We start from the raw sequence: 25,996 nt of genomic DNA, 5'->3' as shown, positions 1-25,996 counted from the left end.
GGTGGCAGTTGTAACGTAGTGCTGATGAATGATGCGTTTGTTGATGCAATCTTTCCAACAGCCATTAGCTCATATTGAAAAAATAAATCATGCTTTACACAACATGAGATTCACATTTATTGACAAAAAAAGGAAACATTTTTCAAAAGTTTTTCTTTCTACAGAAAAGAAGTATTTTCACAGATTTATTAAAAACTGTGTCCTTCATGTAGTTGTGCGAGAGTCCCTGGGTAATCACACAGATAACACTGTTTCAGAGAGGAAACGTCCTCTCTCTCTTTCTCTCTCTCTCTATCACACACACACATACAAATACATTCACATACAAACACAGTTCATAGAAAGCTGCTGCAGTGTGAACCTGTGCCCGTTTACGCTGAGGTTGTTCAGCGTGTGTGTTTAGACAATGCGTGTCCACGTGCTCTGCTCCTCAGGGTGCTCGCCCTCCGGGATGCTGCTTCAGAGGTGACCTAGTTCTCCTGATTGTCAGCAGAAGGCAGTTTCATCAGCTCGCTTTGTGCCGAGGCACTGAACTGTGCCTGGGACCCTGGGACGGGCCAATTGGACTTGTGTAATGAAGCTGATCACACACGTGCATGCACACACACTCACTCACACACACACACACACACACTGCTGTCATCAGGTCCAGGGCAGCAGAATTTATAACGCCCATTTATTACGTTCTGCTTTATCAAAGAAATGCGATTCCTCCGTGTGCATTTCTGATGCTGGCGCTGCGCTGCCATTATGGTCCATTACAGGGAAGTGACAGAGATGGAGCGGAGGGTGTTGATAGATGTCGGGTGCCGGGCCGGCTGTCATTACCCCGTCTATCGAGTGGAGTGTGTGAAACGCTTCCCACAAAATGGCCGCGGCGCACCAACATGGCTCCGTCTGCGAGGAGCAAACGATTCACATCTGGCAATCGGTACAAAATGGTAAATACATTCATCTGCTGCTCGACTGCGTTTGGAAAAAGCTTTGAGTAGCCTCACAACAAACAGTCCTACTGCAGAGAGTTATCCTTAAAGTGTGTATGAATGAGCCATATTTATACAACTTCTCCTACTAACAGATGTAAAGAGATCCATTAAAAAAATGCCAGCGTACGAACAATTCTGAACACAAACACTGCAAGCTCCCACACCGAGTGTGGGCAGCTTAACATATCATACTGTTACACTGAGTCTCGCTATCCTACACAATACTCACTGAATAAGAAGCAACAACGGTATTACATTCATATAAATAATAACAACAATAATAATAATAATAATAATAATCCCAGTACACCCCATGAGTCACTTCGTTCGTTTTCGCCTTCATTCGTGTGTTAAAAAAAAAAAAGACGAGAAGACCAGCTTCACTGTGTGTCCTTTACAACTCCCTTTAGAGGTACAGTCACTGTCCTTGAGGTCACAACACCAAATCTCGTGGTGTCCAAGAGAAAAGTCTCTTTGAGCGCTGCTCTGTGCAGCTCAGGAAGGCCGAGGATTTTTTAATTTGAATGCCCAGGAGATTGCAGGGTTTCACAGATAAAGGGATATCAGTTCATCAGGGTCTCTTTCCCTCATTGAATGGCACAGGTGAAGAAAGGAGTTGACACCGACAAACCCCGGTCTTTGTTTACTTACTCATCAAAGCTGCAGAATCAATCTGGATCGATCTGGATCAACTGTCTGTTTCCAGGTTAGCTTCTGCTCCAGCAGCTTAAGTGCCCAGTGTCTTCTTTCATGCTGCTGTTTTCTCATTATTTTGGTTTCAAAATAATGATCCAAGGGTTTTATGTTCAAATTTGTTTACACAGGTTATGAGTAGCTCTAGATGTAAAGAGCATGTGTAAATAGGAAAACTTGCTGCTTAAGTCAGGATAGAAGAATAAAGAAATCAGTTTTTCCTAGCTGTGTTTTTCCTGATTTATTGTAAAGTAACACTGGTGGGTGAACAAAGAAATCAAGGCATGGAGCACCTCATGTATTACTTCATGGTCAACTATTTTTTTCTGACAAAAGTTGAAAATCCAGAATTTCATAATAAGACTGAAAGTTGACCTGCTACATGTCCATGTTCACCGAATACCTGAATATCCAGGCTTGTCTGTATGTAAGTGCAAGAAAATGACTGAGCAGTGGTAACACTGGAGACTGATGATGTAATAATAGCTTAATCACTGGAGATGCAGGCGGGCAAATATTTACAAATGAAATCTTGTATTCCGCTGACTTTTAGCACGCAATTAGATAATATTTTTTCTTCAAATATGCACATAAAACTCTTGTATCATGTTTGAGCTTTTTACAAAGCCCTGATAAGTCATGATAGAAAAACACTTTTGTGGGGCAGACGCTGGCCTGACAGAGGGGGTGAGCTCTCTATAGCCAGAGGTGCTCTGCATCCCCATCTGCTCGCTCATGGTTGGATACGATTGCTCGAGAGAAAAGATGGCGAAGCAAACTGTCCAGCCGGTCGCTCTCCTCTTTTCTGTGCAGCAGGTTCTCTGTTGGAAGTAATGAGTCGCGTCGGCAGCTTTAGGCTCTCAGCGTTGCAACGCAGGAGAGAAATGATGTAGTGAAGGGAAAAGAAGAAGATGGAGAGAGGCAGGAAGAGAAAGACAGAGGGTAGTGTGTGTTCATGTGATCGCAGACAGTTTTTAGGCTCTGCTCCAGGCAGTTTCTCCATCTATCCGTTCCCGCTTCCTCCATCTGTCTCCCTCTCGCTTGTTGCTCACGGGATGAACAGGATATGAAGAAGTGACGGCTGCGTGGATTTGATGCTTCCGAAGACCTTGATGCCTTTATGTTTAGTCTGAAACTGAGTTTTCGTTCAGTCCATCCATCACAGCCACCTGCTGCCACTGGGTCTCCTTTTGATGATCCACTCTCCTCCAGGATTGCTGTTGTACAAATCCAGAAGGTGTGTGTCTGGATCTAGGCAGTGCTCACCTGCAGAAATAACACACAAAAAGTCAACTTCAAGACATATCAATTAATTTATGGATCAAACAATTATGGCAAGGATCATTACACAAACGTTCAATCCATATTGATTTTGTTTTTCCTTTAATAAAAAAGGAACAGAGCTTGAAATATGAACATGTTTATATCATCTCTGTGGTTTCTACCCATTTTTCTGTCAGCTGATTATGAATGTGCTGACCGTTAATTAATGCTAATCCTTGTGCTTGTATTAAAGCATAAAGTTGAGAGTTTTTCGACCACAAAAGTAGTGCAGATTAAAAAAGTTTCGGTTGTACTGTGTCAGCTCTCATGTGAGCGCGCAGACATGTGTGTAATAAGCATTTGTCTGCTCTGATAACTGCAGATGCACTGCTCGTGTCTCTTTGGCGCTTGTACACTTCATTACGTAAGACCTTGCTACACTCGTGGGCTCAGTGAGCAGAAAGACACGCAAATGTCAGCGCTGCACCGGTCGGAGAACACTTTCACTCACCGATATTCCCGCCCACTTCATACAGGGCGCAGTCCGAATACGCCACCGAGCCGTTCCTGTTGAGAGACATGCACACGACACCATGCATCAGGGTCTGTTTTTCTTTTTAATTAATCACATGTATGAGCAGACAGATTTGTGCAACACAGCTGGATGCATTAAAAACATTGTGATGTCATACCTTCGCATTTTGTCCTTTCCATTGTCAGGGCTTCTGAGGAACTGGCGGTAAAACTGGGCGAGAAGGTCGGAGGCTCTTGAATTTAAGTTAAGCTGATAATCCATCGTGCTGCTTTCCAGATCTCCGACCTGGATTTTCACTGTACGATGTGGCTGCAGGTCACAAAAAGAGCACAATTTATTCTTCCTGTTTGGTCATCATCTGGAATAACTTTGAATATCAAACGCATCGATACTTATATAATATAAAGTCTCACAGTTCTTGTATTTGAAATCAATTTCTCAGTAGCTGAACACTTATGCCTTTCTTTCTACAAAGGGAATTTAGGGAACTGCTAAAACAGTTCACCGTAGAAGTTCCCACAAACGTGGTGCACTTGTTCATCCAAAAACCGGCTTATGTCAGAAATCTGTCCTGCTCCACCACCAGCTGAAGCCTACTGTGTTGTCTTTAAAAAAAAAACAACCCCCCCTGAACATCCAGTTTCTCATCAGTCTGACAGAAATGTATTTTTAAGTAAATGACTGAAGTTTGGGCACCTGTAGTAACTGTTTGTTAACTATACTAAACTTGGTGTATACACATAATGAAATTTCAGTGAACTGAAAGTTTCTAATGCTCATAAATCAGATGGTCCTTTGGGCCTGGCGTGCAGCGTTTCTAGTGAAAGAAGCAGTGCAGCGCTGTGACACCAGCTCACCTCTGAGTTTTTCTCCGGTTTTTCCCTGCTGTCCGTGTGAATCTTTCTCAGCAGGTTCTTGAAGCGACGATCGTATAACTGGTAACGCCGGTTACTGTTCTCGTTCAGCCTACGCACCTGGCTCATGAGGAAATTAGGGATCTGGAGAGAGGAGCAACATGACACAATGTTTGTGACGAGTACATTTCTCTTGCTAAGAAATGTTCACACACTGTTTGGCAGGAAAAAAAACAAAAACAAAAACACAGCCTCACTCTGGAATTTTCTATAGTGACCTTGTCAAACCAATTAAACTTGTGAAGTAAATACAGCAGGAGTTGGCAACCTATCCCTACAAAAATATCTGCGTGGAGCTTCAAAACACATTTGGGACTTATAAAGGAACATGACACAGTGTATTAGGTACAAATGAGCCTAAAAGGTGCAAATAACTAAAATATTTTACCACATGACTACTCTGCAGGGGGTGAAAATACAAAACACAATCATTTCCTTGAGAAGTTGAGGAAAAATAGCTCTACTACTTAAATCACGTGCAACAACAATAAATCAAAAATTTAAATGTTTATGGAGATTGACAAAAGGAGCTGCATGTGGTTTCGGAGCTGCAGGTTCAGATCTCTGTCCTACCATCCAGAGCAGGTCCTGGTACCGGATGAGGAGCCTCATAACATCTGCCGCCTTCTCCGCCTGTCCTTTCTCTCCACCCTCAGTTAGTCTGCTTGGGACGGCCTTGTGCAGGAACAGGTTGGGAGCCATGATGGTTGCGACGGCCCACAGGTTCATCCTGTTCTTCTTTTCCTTGGAGACCACCTTACTGAGGAACTCCAGCAGAGCCTAAAGCAAACACGGATGCAGATACAGGTTTTCTTTGTTAAAGCTTGGAGCTTTAATACACTGATCTGTTGCTGAATGTCTTTCAACAAGAAAAGAGAGCACTTAGATGCAGGACAAAATACGATGAAGTGAATGATTACAGTGAATGAATCATCTGCAACACCTCTGCTGAGAAGTATGCTAATGCACAGAAAGTTTCAGCTGTTACCGCTGGAGTCAAAGTAATTAGTTCAGGTGGGTTTTATGCTTCTGGTCGCTATAAATGGAGATGACTGCATACTTGTGTTTAGTGAAAATGAGTCATCGTTAATGCAAGCGGTTATATAACAGAGCAGAGTGTTTAAAATGTGGAATAGGCGCAGAGTAATACAGTAATGTGTTATGAAACAGTGCTTTTGGTCAAGTGTCATCCTGGATACATCTGTGGAAAATCTAAGTAGAGTCTGTAGAGTGTGACATCAAACGTGGCAGAGCCTGTTGTTCACAAGTACAGTTTTAACACGTGGGGTCATTCACAAATTCTGTAACATTCCTGTAGTGTTTTACACTTCAAACTTGGCTCTGAAACTTGGAGATTTTCTTCATGTGCATGTGTATTCTGACCTTTTAAGTGAAAGGAACAATATAACACTACAAAAATACTAGAAATCTGACATTAAATTAACATTAAAACATTAATACAATGCACAAAATGGTTTAGTATCATCTTGGTAATAAAAAAAAAGGCTTTTCCCGAGATAGAGAGAATCAGATGTGAAGATGTTCTTCCATGCTTTCACACATTCTAGCCTTTGAACTCAATGCTAATAATAAGCCAGTGTTCTTCCTGATGTTCTTCCAAAGCACATCTTACATGAGCTCTGACTCAGAGGTTTAACTGAACTTGTTGGATATCAAGATATCAGACAGCGTTCACTTACAAAGTGTTCCTGAGCCCACGCACCGACTTCCAGGACAGACTTGTGTCTGTTTTTAATACAGTACTGCATGAAGATTACAGCATTTTATTTTCTTTAACGCAAGCCACTGAATCTCTAAATGCTTTGATGAAATTATGTATTGTAGATGATGAAATGCCAAATTTTATTTTGAGAAACATTCATCTCAAGGATGAACCGACATTTTCTGTTTAATATATAGTACTAAAAGATTAAATCATTGTTGCTGTTATTTTATTTACATGTTATGCAGCATTACAACTTTTTTGGAAATGCTGCTGCAAGTATTAAAAAATGTGACTAAAGCATTAAAAGTATGTGAGTCCTTTAGCACAAAATAATATACAGTATTAATATTTATGCAGTGAAAAGAACTTTTTTCATTTTTAAGTAAAGACAAAGTTTGACTTTGACTTAACATGTATCAAATTCAAAATGATCAGTTTTAGCTGTGGTCCTAAACGAAATCATAACAAGTTAAAGTGAGTAAATATAGTCAATAAAAAGCACAAAGGTGGTATGTGAAAAGAAAAGTCATATTCCATTATCAGACAAGCCCACAATAAGGAGCTGCACGGATTACTGCCAGAACAAAAAGGCTTTACTGCGTGTGAGAGCACGACTCACTGTTTGTGTCTGTGTGGTGTTGTCTTTACCTTTAGTGTGTTTCTGTTGGGCTCGGGCAGCAGCAGGATGAGCAGGTTCAGCATGTGGAGTTTCTGTTTCAGCTCTGTGATTTCTAAAAGAAGAAACAAGTAGGTAAGACACACACACACAGGCACGTGCACACACACACACACACACACACATAATTCATTTCCTCTGTTTGACAAAGAATAATGGTATGTCTAAGGATTAATGACAGTGTGACAGGTGGCCATTAGGTTTGTTAGCTTATGTCTCTGCGGTCACACATCATTCATCATCGCAACGATCCTCCTCGCAAGCTACACACCAGCTAGATTATATTAATATCAATCTGTATTTTTATTAAAGTGAAACTAATGTAAATGCACTGATCTACAGTAAAGCTGTGTTACTGCACATGTATTTGTGGCAGTGCAGGGATACTTCTTAAAATGGTATCAACTTGTTCATCTTAATTTTAATTTCTCAGCCAGAGTAGAATAGATAAGGGTCACACGGCGCTGCCGTCGAGGTGAAGAGACTTAGATAATTATGATGTGAATCCTGCTGAGCTGTCTGCGAAAGTGGGCAGCAGATTAGTGCGAAGAGAAGGGGAAGAAGAGCTGATGCTCTGTACAGTAATTTGATACAACCTGGCAACAATGAATGAATGATCCAAAGTTATACTCGGGTTTCTACTTTAGCGGTGAAATGCTGATTGACTGTATGGCTGCACTGTAAATATAAAACCTTTAAGGATTAATACGAACATCAGACACAGGCCTCGTTTAATCCAAATTACTTAGTTATACGATAATGTGCTACAACACTGTGCCACAAATATAACACAAATACAAAAGATGTTTTATCCAGCAAGAGCTGTCACGTAATCTTGACTGACCCCTGACGGCGCTAAAGTTGTTGAGGTACTCCGCAGTGAGCAGAGGAGCGGGCAGCTCCCGGATGAACTTCTTGAGCAGTGCAGCGGCGTCGTTCGGACTCACTTCATCCCATCTGACATGCCGTGAGTAGAAGTTGGCCTCCAAGTTCTGCTGCAGCAGCTGCAGACAAACAAGGTTTCAGAGCTACGTGACATAAACGTTCATTCAAACTATCGACCGGGCACAGTTAATGTCGAGGATCAGTCATCATTTAAAAATTTCAGCATAACTCAGTGTTGACATTTTGAAAGCACATTGACCTGTATGCATTTAAAACCTTTATAGTAATAAATTATGTATTCATGATGATGGACCTCAGCACAAAGGTATTAAAGGTGTTTCATGTACTTTCACATACTAAGTTCATCTGTAAATGTGCAGATTTAACTGACAACAGTCTTTATTTGTGCCTTATGTAAGGCTGCAAACATTTTTCTATTATTAGCTCTAATTGTGTTTGAAAAGTCATGCAGAAAATATGTTACAGGACCAACTGGATGACTATATTTGGAGTAAGATATTTTCTTTGAACTAAAATCCATTTATAGTTAAACTGTTAAACTTTCATAGAATACTGTTTGTGCTAATTTTGTTCATCTTAATCTGTGTTCCCTGTCTCTGTCTTCATGTTTCACTAAGTTACTTGTCTTTTGGTTACTTCCTGTTCTACTCTGAAGGTTTTCTCATGTCTTGTTGTAGTTTCACATTCTGTTTGAGTTCCTATCCCTCCCTTATGACTGTCTGCCTCGCCCTCATTAGTTTCACCTGTTTAATCGTTCCCACCTGTGCCTTGTTTCCAGTCATCAAGTATATATTCCTCTCTTCATCTTAGTCAGATGGTCTTTGTTCCTTTACTTTTTGCATTCATGTGTTAGTATTTCAATTTTCCTTAGCAGAAATCAAAACACTAAATGCCAGTGGATGTCAGTGGTTCGCACTGTGTAAGCATTAAATGCATGAATACATTTTAACTGTTTGGTTTGCTGTCAAAACCATAAACTCAATAAAGACCAATCCAGTTACATCTCTCTGTGTAATCGCTGTTATCAATCTAAGAATCCAATCATCTGTTTTGGCTGTTTTTCCTTCCTTAGAGCTAACTGGCACCCTCTAGTGGCTGCTGATATTTAATTGCTTCACCGTCACCTGAGTGTGTAAGGAATTAAATACATTATCGTGAGCGCTGCTTTGCACCAGCAGCTGCAAAAGCAGTATCGATTTTGTCTCATTGGCCCCTTGTTTTTCTAAATGCCAGCTGTAGTTAAAGTCAGCAAAAGCCATTTGATTTTCCTCCCTATTGATCTGGAATTTCTGACATTTTACAGTGTCAATATTTTGGCTGGTTTGAAATATTTTTTTGCTTTAAACATCCAGTTATTTATTACAGTAATGAGGTGTGTAGACCCTGCTCTTGTACCTTGATTCTGGACTGAGATCCTGGAACACGCAGGATCCCCTCCGAATCGATTCCCTTCTTCTCCAGAAATGACAACAACTGCAGAGAGAGAGAGAGAAAGACGTCAGCAGAGTTGAGCATCGGTAGATAAGAATCTCTCGATCACCTCTGCTGGTTATACTCAGTAACTGCTGCTACAAACAGGGTGTGGTCAAAGTGTTTCAGACGCAGAGGACACAGGGCCTGTTTTCTGATTTTGATTTGAAGACGTTTGTGAAGTTTGTGTGATCAACAATTTGAATCATAAACATCATATAGAGAACACAATATGCACAAACAGTATGTATGTTGTTCAGGACACATGACACAGATATTTTTCAGAGTTCTTACTTCCTGCAGCAAGAGCGGAATCGAAGTGCTGGGCTTCAGTTTCTGATCGTTCTCCAGCAGCGTGGCCAGCGGGACTCCAAAGAGCGGGCTCTCTGTGAAAGACCAAAGAGTCAGTCATGCCTGCCCTCATATAAACATCTGGCCTGAACAGAATACGGGGCAAAGTCTCAATGTTTTGTGTGAGACAGGTCAGGGATTTTGCTATACTGTTGCTAACCCACATTTTTGAAGGTTATTTATGACTGATTGTTACTAAAGAATATGTAACCAAAGGTTTAGTCTAGTTTTTCGTGCTATTCTGTGTGGAGAATACACATGTAAAAAAGATTCTGAATATACTCAACTCATCAGTACACTGAACATGACCACTGTTAAACCAGTTAACTATCAGCTAAACAACAGGAATAGTTGGCGGAAGTGAAAAAGCTGTCAGGTTTATATAGATGGCCAAATCTAAACACACACCATACAGTTAAAATCATTAATTTCTCTCCAGTGTGTTTATTTTTAAAGCTACTACCCTCCCAGTATGCCTCACACATTTCTATGTGTGCTTTTCCTGTAATGACCTGATGGTGAATGAAGTCACACCTGGGTTTTTCCTCTTGCCAGTTTTGTGCCTTTTGACCTCCAGCTCTAGGAGGTCGCACAGCGCTGTCATGTCGATGAGAGCCAACTGACGCACCTTCTTCATGTCAGCGTGGGAGAGATCTTGAATACGAGTCATTCCTAGACGGCACTTGGGGCAGATGACCCGCTGGGGAGGTGATAGTGAAAGGAGAGGAAAAGCAGAAGGGGGGCAGAGTGCAGTTGAAAGTTAGAAAGTGGAGGTGAAGAGGGAGAGAAAATGTACAAAGGGGGGAAAAAAGAATGAAAGAAAAGTGGAAGAATAAAAAGAACAAGCACGCCATGCAAATTAATTTCTGTAAATGATACAGTAATTATAATGTACTTTACATAAGTTTATCTCTATGTGGTGTGTTAGTACATGTAACCTCACCAATTAAAACCACTAATTCTGCCCTTTTTCTGAGCAAACTTATTCAGCCTGAAATAGAAAAATAAAGCTGCCGGACTCTGTGACACAACAACTCTCCTTTTGTTTCCGGCTAATTCCATCATTCCTTATCTCCTTAACCCTGTTATCTAAGCAACAGCAGAGCACTGATTGTTGCAAATGGCTTATAATAATATTTGTGTGTGTGTGTGTGTATGTGTGTGTGTGTGGTTTTACATGAAAGACTTAATCCAATCAGCAACTGAAATGTACACTGGTTTCTGTTAGTGTGGCCCTCACCCCTTGATTTTGTCCTATATAGTTGTAATTACTGTTTTTTTCTAATAAAAGCCTGCCGGCTGGTAATGCTGTTGAATATTTGAGGTCTCAAGATGTTGTAAGACTTAAAGCTTTGTGCAAAACATGCTGTCACATTAAAAAAATAAGTGTTCTTGTCAGTTATCTTCATGAAGGTTTGAGTGAAACAAGCCGCTCATCAGCCCTGTGACAGTAAGTTCTTTTACAGCTGAGCTTAAATCAAATTAAACTGCCCACTTGATGCACAAACCACACTGTTACTAGCACTCTCTTATTCTTTTGAAATCTTTTCTGTCAACAGATTTTCTTAGCAAAAGAAATAAATGTACAAGTAAATATATTTCATCACCAGACCATTTATAAAGCACAAAGCAACATATTTAAGGCCCCGAAGTCTTCCCGAAAGCTGCCGCTGTCCTAAAAAAAAGAGTGTGAGAGGTGAAAACTGTTTGGGTGCTTACAGGCAGGGTGCCGTCCTCCTTCCTGCGCTGGCTGTTATTCTGTGGCAGTTTGGCTTGTTTGATGAGGATGACGGCCTGTTCACAGTAAGCCACATCAGTGATGAAGTATTCATCTTTGGGAGTACCTCGCTGATGCTCTGGAGTCACAGCTGAGCAGAAAACATTTCCATAAACAAACACCGGCCTATTACTTCAATCAGGCAAGACTACTGTAGAAATGTCACAAAACAAACACAAAACAAACCACCACAAGAAAATGTGAATGTATAATATGAAGAAAAGAAAGATAATGACAAAAATGTACAGGAACCCCTGATATGAGGAAATGTTCTGTGTACATACTTTGTGTCTTATCTGCTAAATCAGGGAAACAAATCATTGCATAAGCACATAAAAACAAGAATACTGACGTCACGACACCTTTAACTGTGCCAAAAGTTCATCTGTAAGATAAGTATGCTATTGTGCTAATCATGACTGTTCCTCGCTATCAGATGTCTGCAAGTGTTCAATACTTTTTTAAAAATGAGAAATGAGATTGTCAAGTTGGCAAAAACAAATACACACAGGCAGCATTAAGCAGAGGCCAGTAGTTATCCAGGGATTAATATGAACCAATGAGAAAACCGATGACGCAGCCGTGGCCTGAGCTACCTTCATCAGGCCCTCAGAAATCCAGAGCTCACCTGATTTCATCATCTACTGCAGTTAAGCATGTGAGTCATTACCAAAATGACACAATACGGATGAAAAATCCAAACAAAGGGTTGGTTCGAGTCAGGTACTCAAAGAAAAGTTTGATTAAATTATTTTACTGAAATGACTTCAGCCAGCATTTTAGAATAGACTAAAGAGTGCCTCCAGCACTTTGTTATTTTTTTTAAAGTAAGATGAGCAGCTCTTACCTGATAAAGGTGACTTGGCTACCGATGCCATGCTGTTTTGGGCTGGGTCTTCACTATGCTGAGACTCGGACACGAGGGTCTGTTGAGGAAGATCACGGACATGTTAGTTTCCACAATAAGTCACACTCATAAATATCAGTTTTATGTGTGTTCTCTACCCTTGGGAATGAAGTGTGTGTTTAATTGTGTCCACTAAGTGAAGGGACATGGTCTGTGCAGGGTGTTTCCTTTGATAAAGCACTGATAAGGATCAGAAGAACAGTGTCTCTGTTCCCCTCTAAGGCTGTCTCTGAGGACAAAGCATGGCCTTTACATGTGATTTGCCTTCATTGTGACAGATCAGTCTTTCTTCATCAAAGAAGACAGCATAATACGCTGGAACAATAGAAGACCCTGAATGTGTCACGACAGTTACCTGGGAACTGAGTCTCTTACATTTTACTGTATAATCTAACGCACGAGAAACAGATATTCTGCGCTTGCTGTAACCTTCACACAGTTTCTGCAGCAGTGCTGAAACTGGAAACCCGGGAAACCAGTTTATGTGCGTGTATCAAGAAAAGCTGCATGCAAATTACCTGCTTTTCTTTAATTAGTGGCCGATATTCTATGATGTAAAACAATCATTACGGCACAATTTCTTTTTATCAGATACAGTCAAGGGTTCAGTATTTGAGCATCCTGACCTGTGAGCTGAATATGTCGCGAACGTCACGCGGTGGCGGTTTGTTCCGTTTGCGGAGCGTGTAGGTCTCTATTCGACGCTTAACGGCTTCGGCCTGCGTCTTGGTCAGAGTGGACAGCAGGGCCGTTTTGTCTATTGTCTCAGTGTCCTCGCTGATGAGGGTTGACAAGCCAGCATCGGCCAACCACTGCTCCTCCTGCTCTCCTTCTGAAACACATAAATACAACACTGGGATGTAAAAACACCAACAACGACATGATGTGGATAAAATGCATTTAAACATGCAGAATGACTCAACCCTATTAACTCTGAAGCAGTTTTGTGTATTTTAAATAATACTAAATTACTACAACTAACTATGTAGCTTTACTAGAACACTATTTGGTACTATTTGCTTAAAAATGTAAAGTAACATGTAAATTGGTTCTAGATAGGGATCATATTAGAAGGCCAACTTTAAACAGCTCACTCAGTTGACTGCTGTCTAAATGATCTATAATAACTACACTTGAAGTATATACAACTTTGGGTGGTGCACAGGCTTTGTTAAGTTTAAAACAATTGCTCTTTAACACTACAGTAGTTAGTGAGTGTTCAGCCATAAGCAACATAAAACTGAAGAAACACTCACTCACTATTCATTAGTAACAAAATTAAAAGAGCAGCCCTGTTACAACGTGAGATGAAAAGGATCCACTGAATGGCAGAATTAACACAATCAGATCATCTGAATGGGCATAACAAAAAAAGCACTCCTATTAAAAGTCAGTATTCATGAATGGCTATTTGGCTCCTGCATATAAAACAGTTTCTGCCACAGACTGTTTGATGGTGTTGTCATGGTGACAAGCGCTACTTTGCTGCATGAGAGAAACCTGATATGTTGCCATGGCTAATGCATCATTTCATGGAGACTCTTCACTAGCAGCTGCTTTAAGCACTAAATGTTTATAATGCTATCACATAAAATAAAGAGAGCATCTTTTTCAGCTCTTTCTTTACATTATTCCTCAATCAGTGCAGGATCTGCAGTATTTACCTTCGGAGTGTTTCGAATCTCTCCTGCTGCAGTCGTCTGCGTAGCCACTCCCCTGTTGGATGTTCTCAACCTCACTCCAGAACGAGTCCAGGCAGAGTTTATCAGGGCGCTGCTCCTGATCCTGAGAGGGCGGCGTGTCCGTGTGTTCGCTGTGAGAGAGTTCAGCGGCTGCCTGGTCCTGCGGGCTGGCCCAAGGCTCCACGCTCATCTCGGTGGGGCTGGGATCTCTGGTGCAGACATACACACACGTAAAGAAATCACACGCATGCATGCAAACAAATGGATAGAAACACAAAGGCACATACAAACGCAGGATGAATGGCAAAGACTGGGGTGGTGCAGGGAGGGTGAAACCTCCGGAAGAGCCCAGAGAGATGGAGAGACAAAAGGAGTGGGATGGAGGGAGGGCAGGAGTGTGGAGAGAGACGGCGCAAATGGACACAAAGGGGGGTCTCTATTGTTCTTGTGAAATGTGGCCTGGAGGCAAAGTACCCCACAAATCCACTAGATGTCACTGCAACAATGTGAAATCTGTTTTCCTCAGGGTTACGCCCTTGTGTTCACTGAAACACATCTGTGAATGTCACATACTAACAATGGAAGACAAAATATGCAGCTCTATAATGAATAAATCTGATCAGAGTCTCCTTTCTGTACACGTGCAAGGAAAAGCAGCCTGTATTTCCTGCGCAGAACTGAAAAACAGGGGTTTCTGCTCTGTGCCAACAATAGGACACACTCCGCTGGCAGATGCACTCGCACCCTCCAGTATTAAATGTGACCCTGTGATCTCAGACACAGGAAGTAGTCTGACTGCACACCAATGATTCAATCCATTGGTGTGCAGTCTGGTCACATTCTCCAAGTCACCAAATCTTAAAACTCATACCAAAGCATGCTGAGGAATTTCTGTGGAATGTCTGGTGGCTTATCATTAAGTAATATTTATCAGAAAATACTCGTCATACTTTCAGGTTTAATTCTGGTGAGCTTATCGAAATGTTCCTCACAGATGCCCACATCAGCCACCAGTCAACAAAACCAAGGTCTGGTTAGTTTTGTTCCATATCAGTGCTGTAGTGTTCCTAACCAGTTTCAGAGGAGGCGGGGCACGGGTGGTGGTGGCAGGGGTGTGAGTTTCAACAGATTTTCAATGATTGGTTCTTTTCTTGCAAAGTAACAGCACAGAGAAACAGAGACACAAAAGTTTATATCAGTTTTTTCTTCACTGATATTGCACTTTGCACTCCAAGATCCATCACCACTGAACATGAATGAATCAGTTACCAGATTATTAAGACAGATTTTTATTAACAATAGAAGCGTTCTACTGAATTAAAATAAAAATTATTTTTCGTAATTGTCAAATTATATTAAGTAACAGCTCCACAGAGATTTCTGAACCAAATGGCCTCTTGCCATTTGGTTTCTGATCTCGAAACTAGTGAGGCTACATTCCAACACACATACAGTAAACTAGGATACAGACTAGCTGACAGTACCTACCCTAATCCAATGAATTTCAATTGAAAATCTCAAATATTTCAGCAATTTTAGGAACATTTCCCAACAATGTTTCTTCCCACAATATATCACAACCACGAAGAATCCAGATCATGAATTATTTACAACAGACATTAAATTAATTGTGAAAAATGATGCATAGATCCACCTTCACAGATTGATAGTTGCAGTGATACTGGCAACAAGCCTTCAATAATGGGTTTGTCTGCTGATCAGAAAACAATGTAAAATACCACAAGGCATGCCAGAGACCAACTGTTTTATGCAGTTTGCAACTGCATGAGAAGCAGATGTCTGGCATATGTGCTAACTTTGACAGTTACATATTCCCATCTCCTCTGATGACTAATTTTCAGTTGTTCTAGAGTTATATAATACACACCATCTTGGTAACACCTAACTCTACCAGCTCCACTCAGATTTAAATGAATAAATTAATAATTAAACATACTTTTTAACAGCTGATCAAAACTCTCCAGCCAATAGGAGTATAAATGTTAGTTTGACTATAAAGCAAATAATGATACATCCGTAAAATAAATAATCAGTAATGTAATAAAGGTTATTGTTCGTACAAAACCTGCTTCATTATATTATTCACATGCAGCTATGAAAACTGTCACATACGAACCTGGCAGTTCATATGTGACCCAGGTGAACTCATTTATATCTCACAAATGACTGTCTGTAAACTGTGACACAGTTAGCACATGTGATACATGTTGGGATAAAAATCCAAAGAGAGTCACCTTTTTAAAACCCTTCTGTAAGTACAGACTTCTCAACGAAAAGTAAATCTACCGTAATCTCAGAGAACCTTTTGTTCTTTTTACCACAGAACCTGTCATTTGCACTACTTCTCTTCAAGAACAGAAAGCCCTCCAAACCTTCACCAAAGCTCTTGTGAGCCAGCTCTGTGTCTAACTCTCACACACCTACCTGGCTTTCATCTTTCGAGAGGATGTCTTCACGCGCTTGCCCTTCCATTGAGTCTGTGGACGGAGCCTTAAGCGGCTCGGTGTGGAGCGTGAAAAATGCGTGTTGGGCATGCTGGACATGAGCCTGTTCACCACTACCTCGGCTCTACCTCCCATATCCACACTGCTAAAGAAATCCAGGAATTAGAGTCTTGCACAAAATCTAGCTTTATCCAGTCCTGGTTGGTGAACACCGTGTTAGAGCAAAGCAAATCTGTCTGCAGCTCTAGTTTCTTGTACGCTGACAGGAAGTGTCTTTAGTGTGGCTCAAGGCTGTGTGGCATGTTTCTAGGCTGGAGCTGGAATGCAAGAGGGAGTGACGACTTCCGTGAGCATCTAGACATCACTCACACCTGTCCCCTCCCACGTTACTCCGAGGTGACGCGCCCTGCCTTATACGCCTGACTGCCATCTTCTTCCCTGCTGCTTCAAACTGACATCTATGACCTGTCACATTTCGATACCTGGCTTAAAATGCTTAGCCTGAAACACAAAACATTCATTGTTTTAGGACAGTAGTAGTCTAAGTGGACAGAAACAATGAACCCTTGAGTAAAAGCTTACTTGTTTTATGTTGCATCACATGTTTATAGCACTTCAGACACTTTACTGACCTTTGAGCATAAGCCTGACAACATTTGTTAAGCTCATTAATCAAGGATTCTTAGATGGCCAGAAACTTTAATCCCCTCTTCATATTAATGTATGTGACCAGAAATAATTAAATCAAATGATTCTAAGGATGAGTTTTTCCCTTTTTTTTAAACCCTGAGCTGTAAAGTATTGACAGATTACACAGACTTGCGGTCAGACAGCTAATGATGCAGTAGGTTAAAACCAAATCATACCTTATATGTAGAAGAAAGACGCTTATTACACAATTGGAATTCGTTCAACTGCATACTTGGACACGAGTAAACATCAGAAAAAGAATGACTGTAATGTGACCAGAGGATATGATGTGTGTGCTGTATGTACGCACAACAGAGTAAAAGGAACATAAAGTGAAAGTCTCTCAAGTTTCTCAAGTGCAACAGGTCTGTCAACATTGCCTGTGAGTATGTAACCCCCAAAGGGCTCACTCAATCAGTGACTCATCCACACTCTCTCAATACTCTATTGTCATGCTGATGTCCTACATATCAGCTGGGGACATAAATAGACAAACACCTGGTAAATGAGAGGGAAGGGGCCTAAAACATTTTATATTGTCTGCTGATAGATTATATATTTGTCTGTAAAAGCTTGAAGAATCAACCTCATACATTAAGGCTGTCTTGCCTGCTGTGTTCTGAATTCATGCAAAAACTCATACAAACTGAAAATACTACAGGACTCAAGCTAAAAATACCTCTAACTCCCCTCAGAGGAGGGATTATAAAGAGGAATAAAAGCTAGCTTTGAATTTTTCTCCCACGCCGCCTCAAGAACCAGGAGGAAAAGAATCATTGTTTAATTTTAAATCAGGTAATAATACTCCTCAGCTTGCCAGCAAGCCACGTAGCTTGGCCACAAAACAAAGCACATGCTTCATACTAATGCTAAAAAAGGAATACTGAAAATGTCATGCAGATGTTATTGTTCTTTGTTGAATAGACCTCCTATTAAGACAGAGTATCAACAGGAAGCCATCCACTCTCAGAGAAGAATGGACAAAATGTGACCCTGTTGTCTACCGTCATGCTCAGCACGGTGGGAAACACAAAGTAACCCCAACAACAACTCTGGTGAAGGAATACTGCAATCCACTGAAAAAGAGCTCTGCGTAGTAACACAGTGTTGCTTCCTTATGGCTACTGAAAGCCTCTCAGAGTACAGAGAATGCAACAATTAGCTCACACAGCCTTGAGCAAATGCTTTTTTTCCTAAGTCATCCCGGCATGTAAGATCTGTGACATGGAAAATCACAAACGCATGTAGCAGATCTATAAAGCACCCAAATCTTACAAAAAAGCGCACCAGAATAGAGATTCACCTACCACCAAGGTGCACAGAGAAGAGCATAAAAAAACAAAAATTTATTTATTATTTGTCCAAATAATGAGTCCATCAATAAAGTTATGTGTTTTAACTTCTTCAAAAAAGGAAAAATAAAAAAAAGCAAAACAAGACTTTCAATCAAAGACACACAAAGAAAAGTGGCACCACATTTCAGCTGGCTTAGAGTTGAGCCGCCAGCCTCAGCAGACCCCGACAGCCTAATCCTACCTGGCCTTGTATCGTCCAATAACCCTGCCAGAGAACAGCAGCAGGGCCGCCGAGCCGCTTCTCCCCCATGGCATCCTGCTGTTGTCCCCCGAAACTGCTGCGAGCTGTAGGAAACAGCAGCTGCCTGCCCCTGGCAAGCTGTTTCCTTGTAATCTCCTCAATGCACAAACACATTAGAACAAGGACAGTCTGACTGTGCTGGCAGAAACGTCACTACTTTGCATCCTGAGGCAGGAAAGGAGGTCGCCGTGGGGGGCTCGCCAAGGCTAGAAGCTGACTGGCTGAATAGCTGACGGGGCTGGGACAGACAGCGGAGAGATACCATATGAATGGTTTTTAGGGACGGCGCTCAAGCTGGTGGGCTGAACGAATGGATGGAGCAGAGTAAGTAACATGTTTGTCTTAATGGCCCTATGGCTGGAATTAAGTTTTGGATTAACTTGTGCTGGACCTACATCATTTACTGGAACAAAGAAAAATGTGAAACATCCTTTATAATATTCACTTACTGATTTACTTAAACCCAAGCATAGGAATCTGCAAAACTGTGTCTTTAACTTGACCTTTGGCCCTGAGCATGAAAAACAATTAGACGCTCGTCATTAAATGGTGTACTCTGAGAAATGTAGAGACGGCTATGACATAACGTGGGACTCCTTTACACTTCAGTAATGTTAAACATAGAAGAATCTTCCAGAAAACTAACTTCCTGCATGTCTAACTAACATGCATGTCTTTGGACTTGCAATTGTTATGCTGTGAGTGGACAGTACTAACCACTACACCACTGTCTCATTCATCAACATTTAACCCACATAAAAGTGAGGTTTCTCCTGATAGGCGGTGTTTATTTTCTTTGGTCTTTTTTGGCTCAATTTAAATGTATTAAACTTGTTTGGTGCAGGAAATGTGCTACATGAAGAAATTTGTCTGGTCTTGTTTTTGGGTGAAAAGTATGATGAATCTGTGAAGAAAACACGTTTGAGCTGCCCTTTAAAAGGTCAAGGACACTTCTTCTTCTTTCTGCTGATGAATGGTGACTTTAAACCACTGCATATTTTGCCTTACATTGGATTATTTCAGATCAGGGCCAGTGTACAAAATATTACAAATGTTGGGTTTCCAATAATGGGTTAATGACACTCATTATAAAGGTCTTTTTCTTTACTATATGCAGACCGGTGTTGTCTGAAATATGCAGTCAACTCCAAAAGCCTGACTTGGGGAAAAATGTGTTTTCCATAGAACTGCAATGAACCTAAAAGAGTGCTGAAATCTCACAGCCTGTAGACACCTTAAAGACTGATCTTTGGACACCAACAAAAGGGGGAAGTTTAGCTCTAAGAATCTCATACAGTTCTTCTAGGAACATATATGAGCTTCTCAGTGGTGTAAAAATAGGTGCTCATTTAGATTTTTGTAAAAAGAAAGAGTGTATCATAACTGACACAATGAAAAAAAACCTCTATGTTTGTAAATCTTATTCAAGTCCCTCTACAAGAATGTTCACCCACTGAACGGCTTCCATGTCTACTCCAATAAACATGTCAAGTCACAGCAGTCACTCAACACACGGCGTCCTCCTGTTGACAGTTTACCTGGCGGGGCTGATACACGTTCTGTGTTACTGGCGTCTCAGCGCTTGGCAGTGGTCCCAGTGATTCTTGAAACTCAGTTTGTGTTTAACAAGACAAAAACAAATTGAAGGCCGCAGGGACACCTCTTCAGATTCTACCTTTCTCATCCGCTCTGTGCTGACACTAACACACTCACTATTTTACTTTGTTGTTTTTAATACACCAACCTGAAGTCTCTGAGGTCCCTCTTTCTGTATTTGATTTCCTAAACTATTTAAATTCAATTCAATAACAATATAACACTAAATCACAACAACAGTCATCTCAAGGCGCTTTATATTGTAAGGCAATAATAAAATTATGTAGACACTAAATTGCAAGTTAGAATCAGGCTGTCTTCTTTGACTTTGACTGCTGACTGAACTCAAGCCCCTTTCACACCTTATCTGCCAATCCTCCTTGGCTCAGAGATACGCCAGGAGGAAAAGGAGAGTAGAGAACGTGATGGCGTGTCTTCATGTGACCCCGCAGATGGCATGTGACAGCCAGCTCAGCCTCATGCCCTGCTCTCTTCTACTCTTGGCAAACAGACCACTGAGCCTTTGTGGAGCGGAGGGAAAGGGAGGAGTAAGACAGGGAAGTGAAGGAGAAAACAGGTGGGGAAGAAAAACATTCAAAGATAAAAGATGACAGATAAGGATAAAATGTGGTTATAGGGCAACACAGCCTCACAGATGTTTGTGAAACAGTGACTGTTTCAACAGATTTTTGTTTCTGGACAAAAGTTTTCTTTTGTTTTCATATCCAGAACATAAATTTTCATCAGACTGGTCTCATCAGTTAATATACAAGGGAAGAATTTGGACCATTTAAGAAGAATTTTCCCATTAAAATACATCGGTTTCAAAGTCCTGCTCAGTTTCTCTTAACGGAAACTGTCTCGCTAAGAGATTCTAAAAAATTAAAACTAAAATAGCCATGCAGCTCAGACTGAGGCAGACTCATCCACACCTCCAGATCCAAGCAAATGATGACACAGTGCGAGTGGCAACAGCTCATATTCACACACAGTCAAAAACCTGGCCATGTACCAGATGCATGCTCGCTTATTTACTGACACAGCAGCTCACAGAAACAAAGCGATGTGGTGAACTGCATCATCACAATCATGCAGCCCATGCTAGCATGTTTTTATTAGAACAGCCATAACCAGTATGATTCCACACAAACCAATGAGGCAAACATTTGGTGAACATGTACAAAACACTTTCTTGGATGGGGAAAGAAATGAGTCATGCACATGCTTTTTTCACTGTATACATACAGACGGGCAGAATTGAGCTGCAGCAATCGAATTCCACACTAGCTCGGCACACTAAGTCATCGGGGCCGTGTGGTTGACCTTCTGAAAGCACAGACAGGAAGTGAGTTGGGGAAAAGCTTTAATTATCTGCTCATATGAACATAGCGATGCATCACTCGGCGTCCCTGGGTGAAGCTCTGAGACTGAACCAAATGTAAAAACCTTAAAAGTCAGACTAAAACTGTACAGAGGCTCATGCACTACTTTGCTGTTCTATTTTGCTTCTTATGACATGGATGAAGTCAAAGTAGGTTACCTGAAACAGTTCAGCTTCAGTTAATTAGTAAAAGATTTCTAATTTGGTTTATTGAGGGTTTTAGAAAGATTTATTTTAGGCGAGCTGGGTTTACATTGACTAACTATGGCGAGTTCTGCTGTGTTTACAACTTCAAGAGACTATGCTTGGCATGAAAGACACACGAGCCCGGTTGGTTCATAAGAAATAATAATCACCTTAAGTCTTATGATAACAGCTTGCATTCTTAGAAAAGATTCCTTCTTTCCCCACCCTACACAGAAGATCAGGCTCAAGGTATTTCATTGTTGACTTTCAGTTCTACTTCATAAATTGGCAGTGAAAGGGCAACAAAGCATACGATGATATTGTTTTCCTGAAACCCCACACTTACACGATCATAACCACAATAAATGATCAGGAACATGATCTGTAGCATGTAACCAGATCTCTCCTGATCAGGTTAAAAAAGAAAAAACAATTTCAGTGACTGCATCTCTTTCACTGAGCATTTTCACAAACACACACTGTCCTCTCTGGTGCTGGCAAAGGGCAACGAATGAAGCGAAGTTAAGTCTTAATATTTAACAAGTCTTTGACATCATTATATTCTCTCTATTGAAAACAGACAGGCTGCCAGAAAATAGATGTGTTCGCTGAGCAGAGCAGGGCTTAGGCTAATGGCAATGAAAGCTAGAATACGTTCTCCTCTGCCATATGGAGCTAAAGTGGATTACAAGACAGAGGTATTTTGCACTGACTCTTACCCTTTGGACCTGGAAGCAAACACTGATTGACCAAGCTCTTACAGGTATTATTCCTTACCAGTGCAGCAAAAATTGTTCCTGTTTACAGAGAACATTCATAGTGGCCACATCTTTTTATCCACGTGAATAGCAATGATAAAACCCAGGCTATTGAAGGGTCTACCACTACAGTACACAAAACTGTAGACACATCGGCAATGCCAGTCTAAAGCGATGGATTGAAAAGGGATTTTTTTCCCCTTAACTTAAAAACCAACAGCAAAAAAGCATTAATCCTGTTTTATTTTGGTTTGTTAATTTTAATATATTTTACTGTACTGATTTCAAATTAGTTTCTATATTCTTGTTTTGACATATTGTGTTCTACTTTACTGAGCTGTATTCTACTTATTTAAGGTATTTTGTGATAAGGAGTGCTTAACATAATTGCTAGCTGCTATGACAAAGGAATTCACGCCACAGGTAATTAACCAACTATGTCCTTTTTTTGAAGGGGGATAGACTATACATAACCCCCCACCCCCACCCACCCACACACACACACACACACACCCAAAAAAAAAAAAGAACTCGTTAGGCTTGTTATTAAATGGCCTCTCACTACAAACATTTATAATGCAGCTGCATTAGGTAAAGCCTAAGTAATAATGTGTCAAGCAATGAAAACACTGATCCACCCTTAATAACTAAATTAACACTGAAATCGATATTTAAAATGTAAACAAGTAACTTTTTAAAAATTGTTCTTGCTGGAACTGCTTATGTTATTTCCGTAAGCTCATGTTGTTGTGGTTTGTTGTGTCCTAAAGTAACGTAATGCTGTTTTAATTAAAATCCAGGAAGATAGGACAGGTTTATGGGACTACTAATCGGGCTCATAATAAATAAACAAATACTACTGAAGCACCAAGGATGTGTCTACATAGTTTATCTATAACTGAACACAGGACCTCCAGTTTTTAGATGAACCCTAAAATATCCTCCTCAACACATATCATTACCACAAACTCAGGGACCCAATATATTCCAATATTAGATTTTATAAACTGTCCAAAGACAGTATAGGCAGAAAACGCTTAAAACATGAGCAAAAACATACCGCTAGCATAACATGTAGCGATTAAAATTAGGGGAATCCATGCTTTGTATAGGCTCAGGCTCTCAGCTGCACGTGAGGCGGAAAACGCCCATAGTAACAGGTTCAGAGACCCTAGCAACCAGAAACCCTTTATAAGCGAATGAAATATAAAAATTGCACAAAGCTCTAGAAATATTTTTAATAAAGACAGCTTTTGTGTAGGATAAGACTTGTGTTTTAACCCCCCCTCCCCCCCTCCCCAAAAAAATCACCGTGCTTACCAAACTAGAAAAAAAGGGGGTAGGTGGCTAAGTGGAAACAAAGCGTCGCGTGCGACAAATAAAACCGGTTTCCTTACCTGTGAAAATGCTGTCGACGCCCCCGGTGTCCGAAGGCTCGACCGAGCGTGGAAAGAATGTGTTTCCATGTAGTCCAGCAGCAGCAGTGAGTCTTTCTGTGAGTGATAATGACAACAGGCAGATGGGACGGGATGAGATGAGCGAGGCTATACTCTCCTCCGCTTTCAGTTCACGTTATCCTTCTCACCTTGCGGCTGACGTCACTCCGCCGGGCTCATCAGCAACGACCACATGACGTGCAGTTGTACCTCAATCTGCTCCCCTGGCGATTTTTAGTTTAAACCTCAAAACCTATCGTTAACATCAAAAACACCAGGGAAATGTGCAGTTTTTAGCAGTTTCTCAGCAAAAGGATGATAATTTATTTATCTATTTTTTTTTTGTGTGTAAAAGTAAGGACGAATATCAAGATAAGTTAGGGGAAGAACATTTATACATATAACTATTTGCGTACTTGACATATATAAAAAATATAAATTTATATTAAGAAAACAAATATTTTCTTTACTGATTGCTCACACGTGAGGAAACTTCAAGATTTTATATTGCTTAATAGACACATAATTTGGTAAGAGCCAAAATGGTCAGTAACACTGGCAACCGTGATAATAAAACAATGGTTATTTTTGCTATTTGTTGTAATTTACAACAATGAATGTTAGATTTCAGAGCTTTTCCCATCTTTTTATTTAACTCTCTCCAAATAATGAAGCTTATCAGATAAAGAACATATATGTTTTTATCTAAAGAGAAGTTAACCTTTTGCTCTTTCATCCCCTTTATTCATGTGGATTTTTACAATAGTGTAGTGTTTCTTTGTAAAACTGTATCATATTATAAAATAAATATATTGTTTCTGTCACCTTGATTCAACTTTTAATAAGCTCTGGAGGAGAGATTCTGCTGGTATCCGCCCAAATGACCTTAGCTATTAAAAGGAATATAGGGCTTTTATAGCTAAGGCACCATTTGTCTAACCTTTTATGATGCAGAAGTACATTTGGAGAGCAGCCTAACCTCTAATAGCTTATTAGTCTCTGGGGTAAAAAGCAACCCATAAAGATGACTATACTGGCCCCGCTGACTATGAAAAGTTGTGTGACTATATGCAAACTCTGATCAGATAAAGTATATCATATTTTCAGATTTACAAGAAATCCTTTTTACTTGTCAGTGTACTATACCCACGTGGTTATAGTACTCACAAAAAATAAGTCTCATAAGGTTGTAAACAGCTGAACTTCTGCAGCTGTCACAGTGAATAGCAGCATTGAATATAAAGAGCATGAGTCTGAATGAGTAAGCAACAAAGCAATGTTGAAATAAATCTCGCAAGCATCAGCTTACTGGAATTTTCAGCCCTCTTTCCCTGTTGAAGGCCATAAGATGCAGCTAAAAATATAAGCATTTCCGGTAAGTGATACTTATGCCACTAGTTTTTTGTCAGACTGCCATTTGCGAGGTCAATAACCAACCTTCATGCTCACATTAAACAATGAATCAGCTGTGTAAAACAGCACATTCACATCCAAAGTCCCATCTGTCTAAAACTTAGACCACTTCTTCCTGAGATACATTCACAGTTGTGTGAAATATGGGTTATTTTCAGCTTCAGCTGGTCAAGACTGTAATGTCTGAACACCTGCTGCGTGAACTGAGATGAAAATTTGTACAGGCATCCATGCTGCCCACAGGATGACTGGTTTATGAGCAAGCACCCATTGGACTAATGACATTTCCATCTTTCTCACCTGGGTTTTGGGTGCTAACTGATCCACTTTTGTTTATCTCAAAGCACCACTGTGACTAAGTCTATCCTTCATTCTGCCCTCTCACCGCAATGTTATGTGAAATAAATCACGCTTCATGCACACACTAAGGCACAAGGAATGACTTACTTGCAGATATCTCATTTCAAACATACTGTAAAGCCTGGTATGACTCATTCATTCCAACCCTGCAGCAGTCTGCTCACAGCCTTTAGGTGGAAAAGATCCATCCTCCTGGACAGATAAATTCCTTGTGACATCCTGTTATTGT

General features: G+C 40.6%; 1 protein-coding gene across 8 annotated transcripts; it reads right to left on the bottom strand.

The window, feature by feature from the left end:
• Nucleotides 1–104: 104 nt before the first annotated feature.
• On the bottom strand, nt 105–24,164 carry arhgap40 (Rho GTPase activating protein 40). Of its 8 annotated transcripts, none has more exons than XM_019359343.2 (17): nt 23,956–24,164; nt 21,479–21,559; nt 20,596–20,754; nt 13,869–14,095; nt 12,831–13,036; nt 12,145–12,223; nt 11,240–11,388; nt 10,055–10,220; nt 9,464–9,555; nt 9,095–9,172; nt 7,638–7,797; nt 6,766–6,848; nt 4,965–5,171; nt 4,335–4,475; nt 3,635–3,786; nt 3,454–3,509; nt 105–2,945 (listed from the first exon to the last, which is right to left on the bottom strand). In XM_019359343.2, exons 4-17 carry the CDS (start codon nt 14,074–14,076, stop codon nt 2,839–2,841), a joined length of 1,884 nt encoding a protein of 627 aa, XP_019214888.1. In that variant the 5' UTR covers nt 14,077–14,095; nt 20,596–20,754; nt 21,479–21,559; nt 23,956–24,164; the 3' UTR covers nt 105–2,838. The 8 variants fall into 8 exon arrangements, with proteins under 8 accessions (XP_019214888.1, XP_025762863.1, XP_019214889.1 ...); XM_025907078.1 differs by having other exon boundaries at nt 21,479–21,556; XM_019359344.2 differs by lacking the exon at nt 20,596–20,754.
• Nucleotides 24,165–25,996: the final 1,832 nt, after the last annotated feature.

The sequence above is a fragment of the Oreochromis niloticus genome, linkage group LG5, assembly GCF_001858045.2.
Source record: "Oreochromis niloticus isolate F11D_XX linkage group LG5, O_niloticus_UMD_NMBU, whole genome shotgun sequence".
Taxonomy (NCBI): domain Eukaryota; kingdom Metazoa; phylum Chordata; class Actinopteri; order Cichliformes; family Cichlidae; genus Oreochromis; species Oreochromis niloticus.
Note: the sequence above shows the minus strand (reverse complement) of the source record. Positions and strands in the feature narration are given on the sequence as shown.

What these genes read in the sequence shown, in the direction of transcription:
- arhgap40 (XM_019359340.2), bottom strand. Translation starts at nt 16,486, where the DNA reads ATGGGAGGTAGAGCCGAGGTAGTGGTGAACAGGCTCATGTCCAGCATG. An exon ending in GATCTCAGTCCAGAATCAAG is followed by an intron (nt 7,798 to 9,094) that starts GTACAAGAGCAG and finishes GTTTGTCTGCAG; the next exon opens with CTGCTGCAGCAGAACTTGGA. An exon ending in CAACTTTAGCGCCGTCAGGG is followed by an intron (nt 6,849 to 7,637) that starts GTCAGTCAAGAT and finishes TTCTTCTTTTAG; the next exon opens with AAATCACAGAGCTGAAACAG.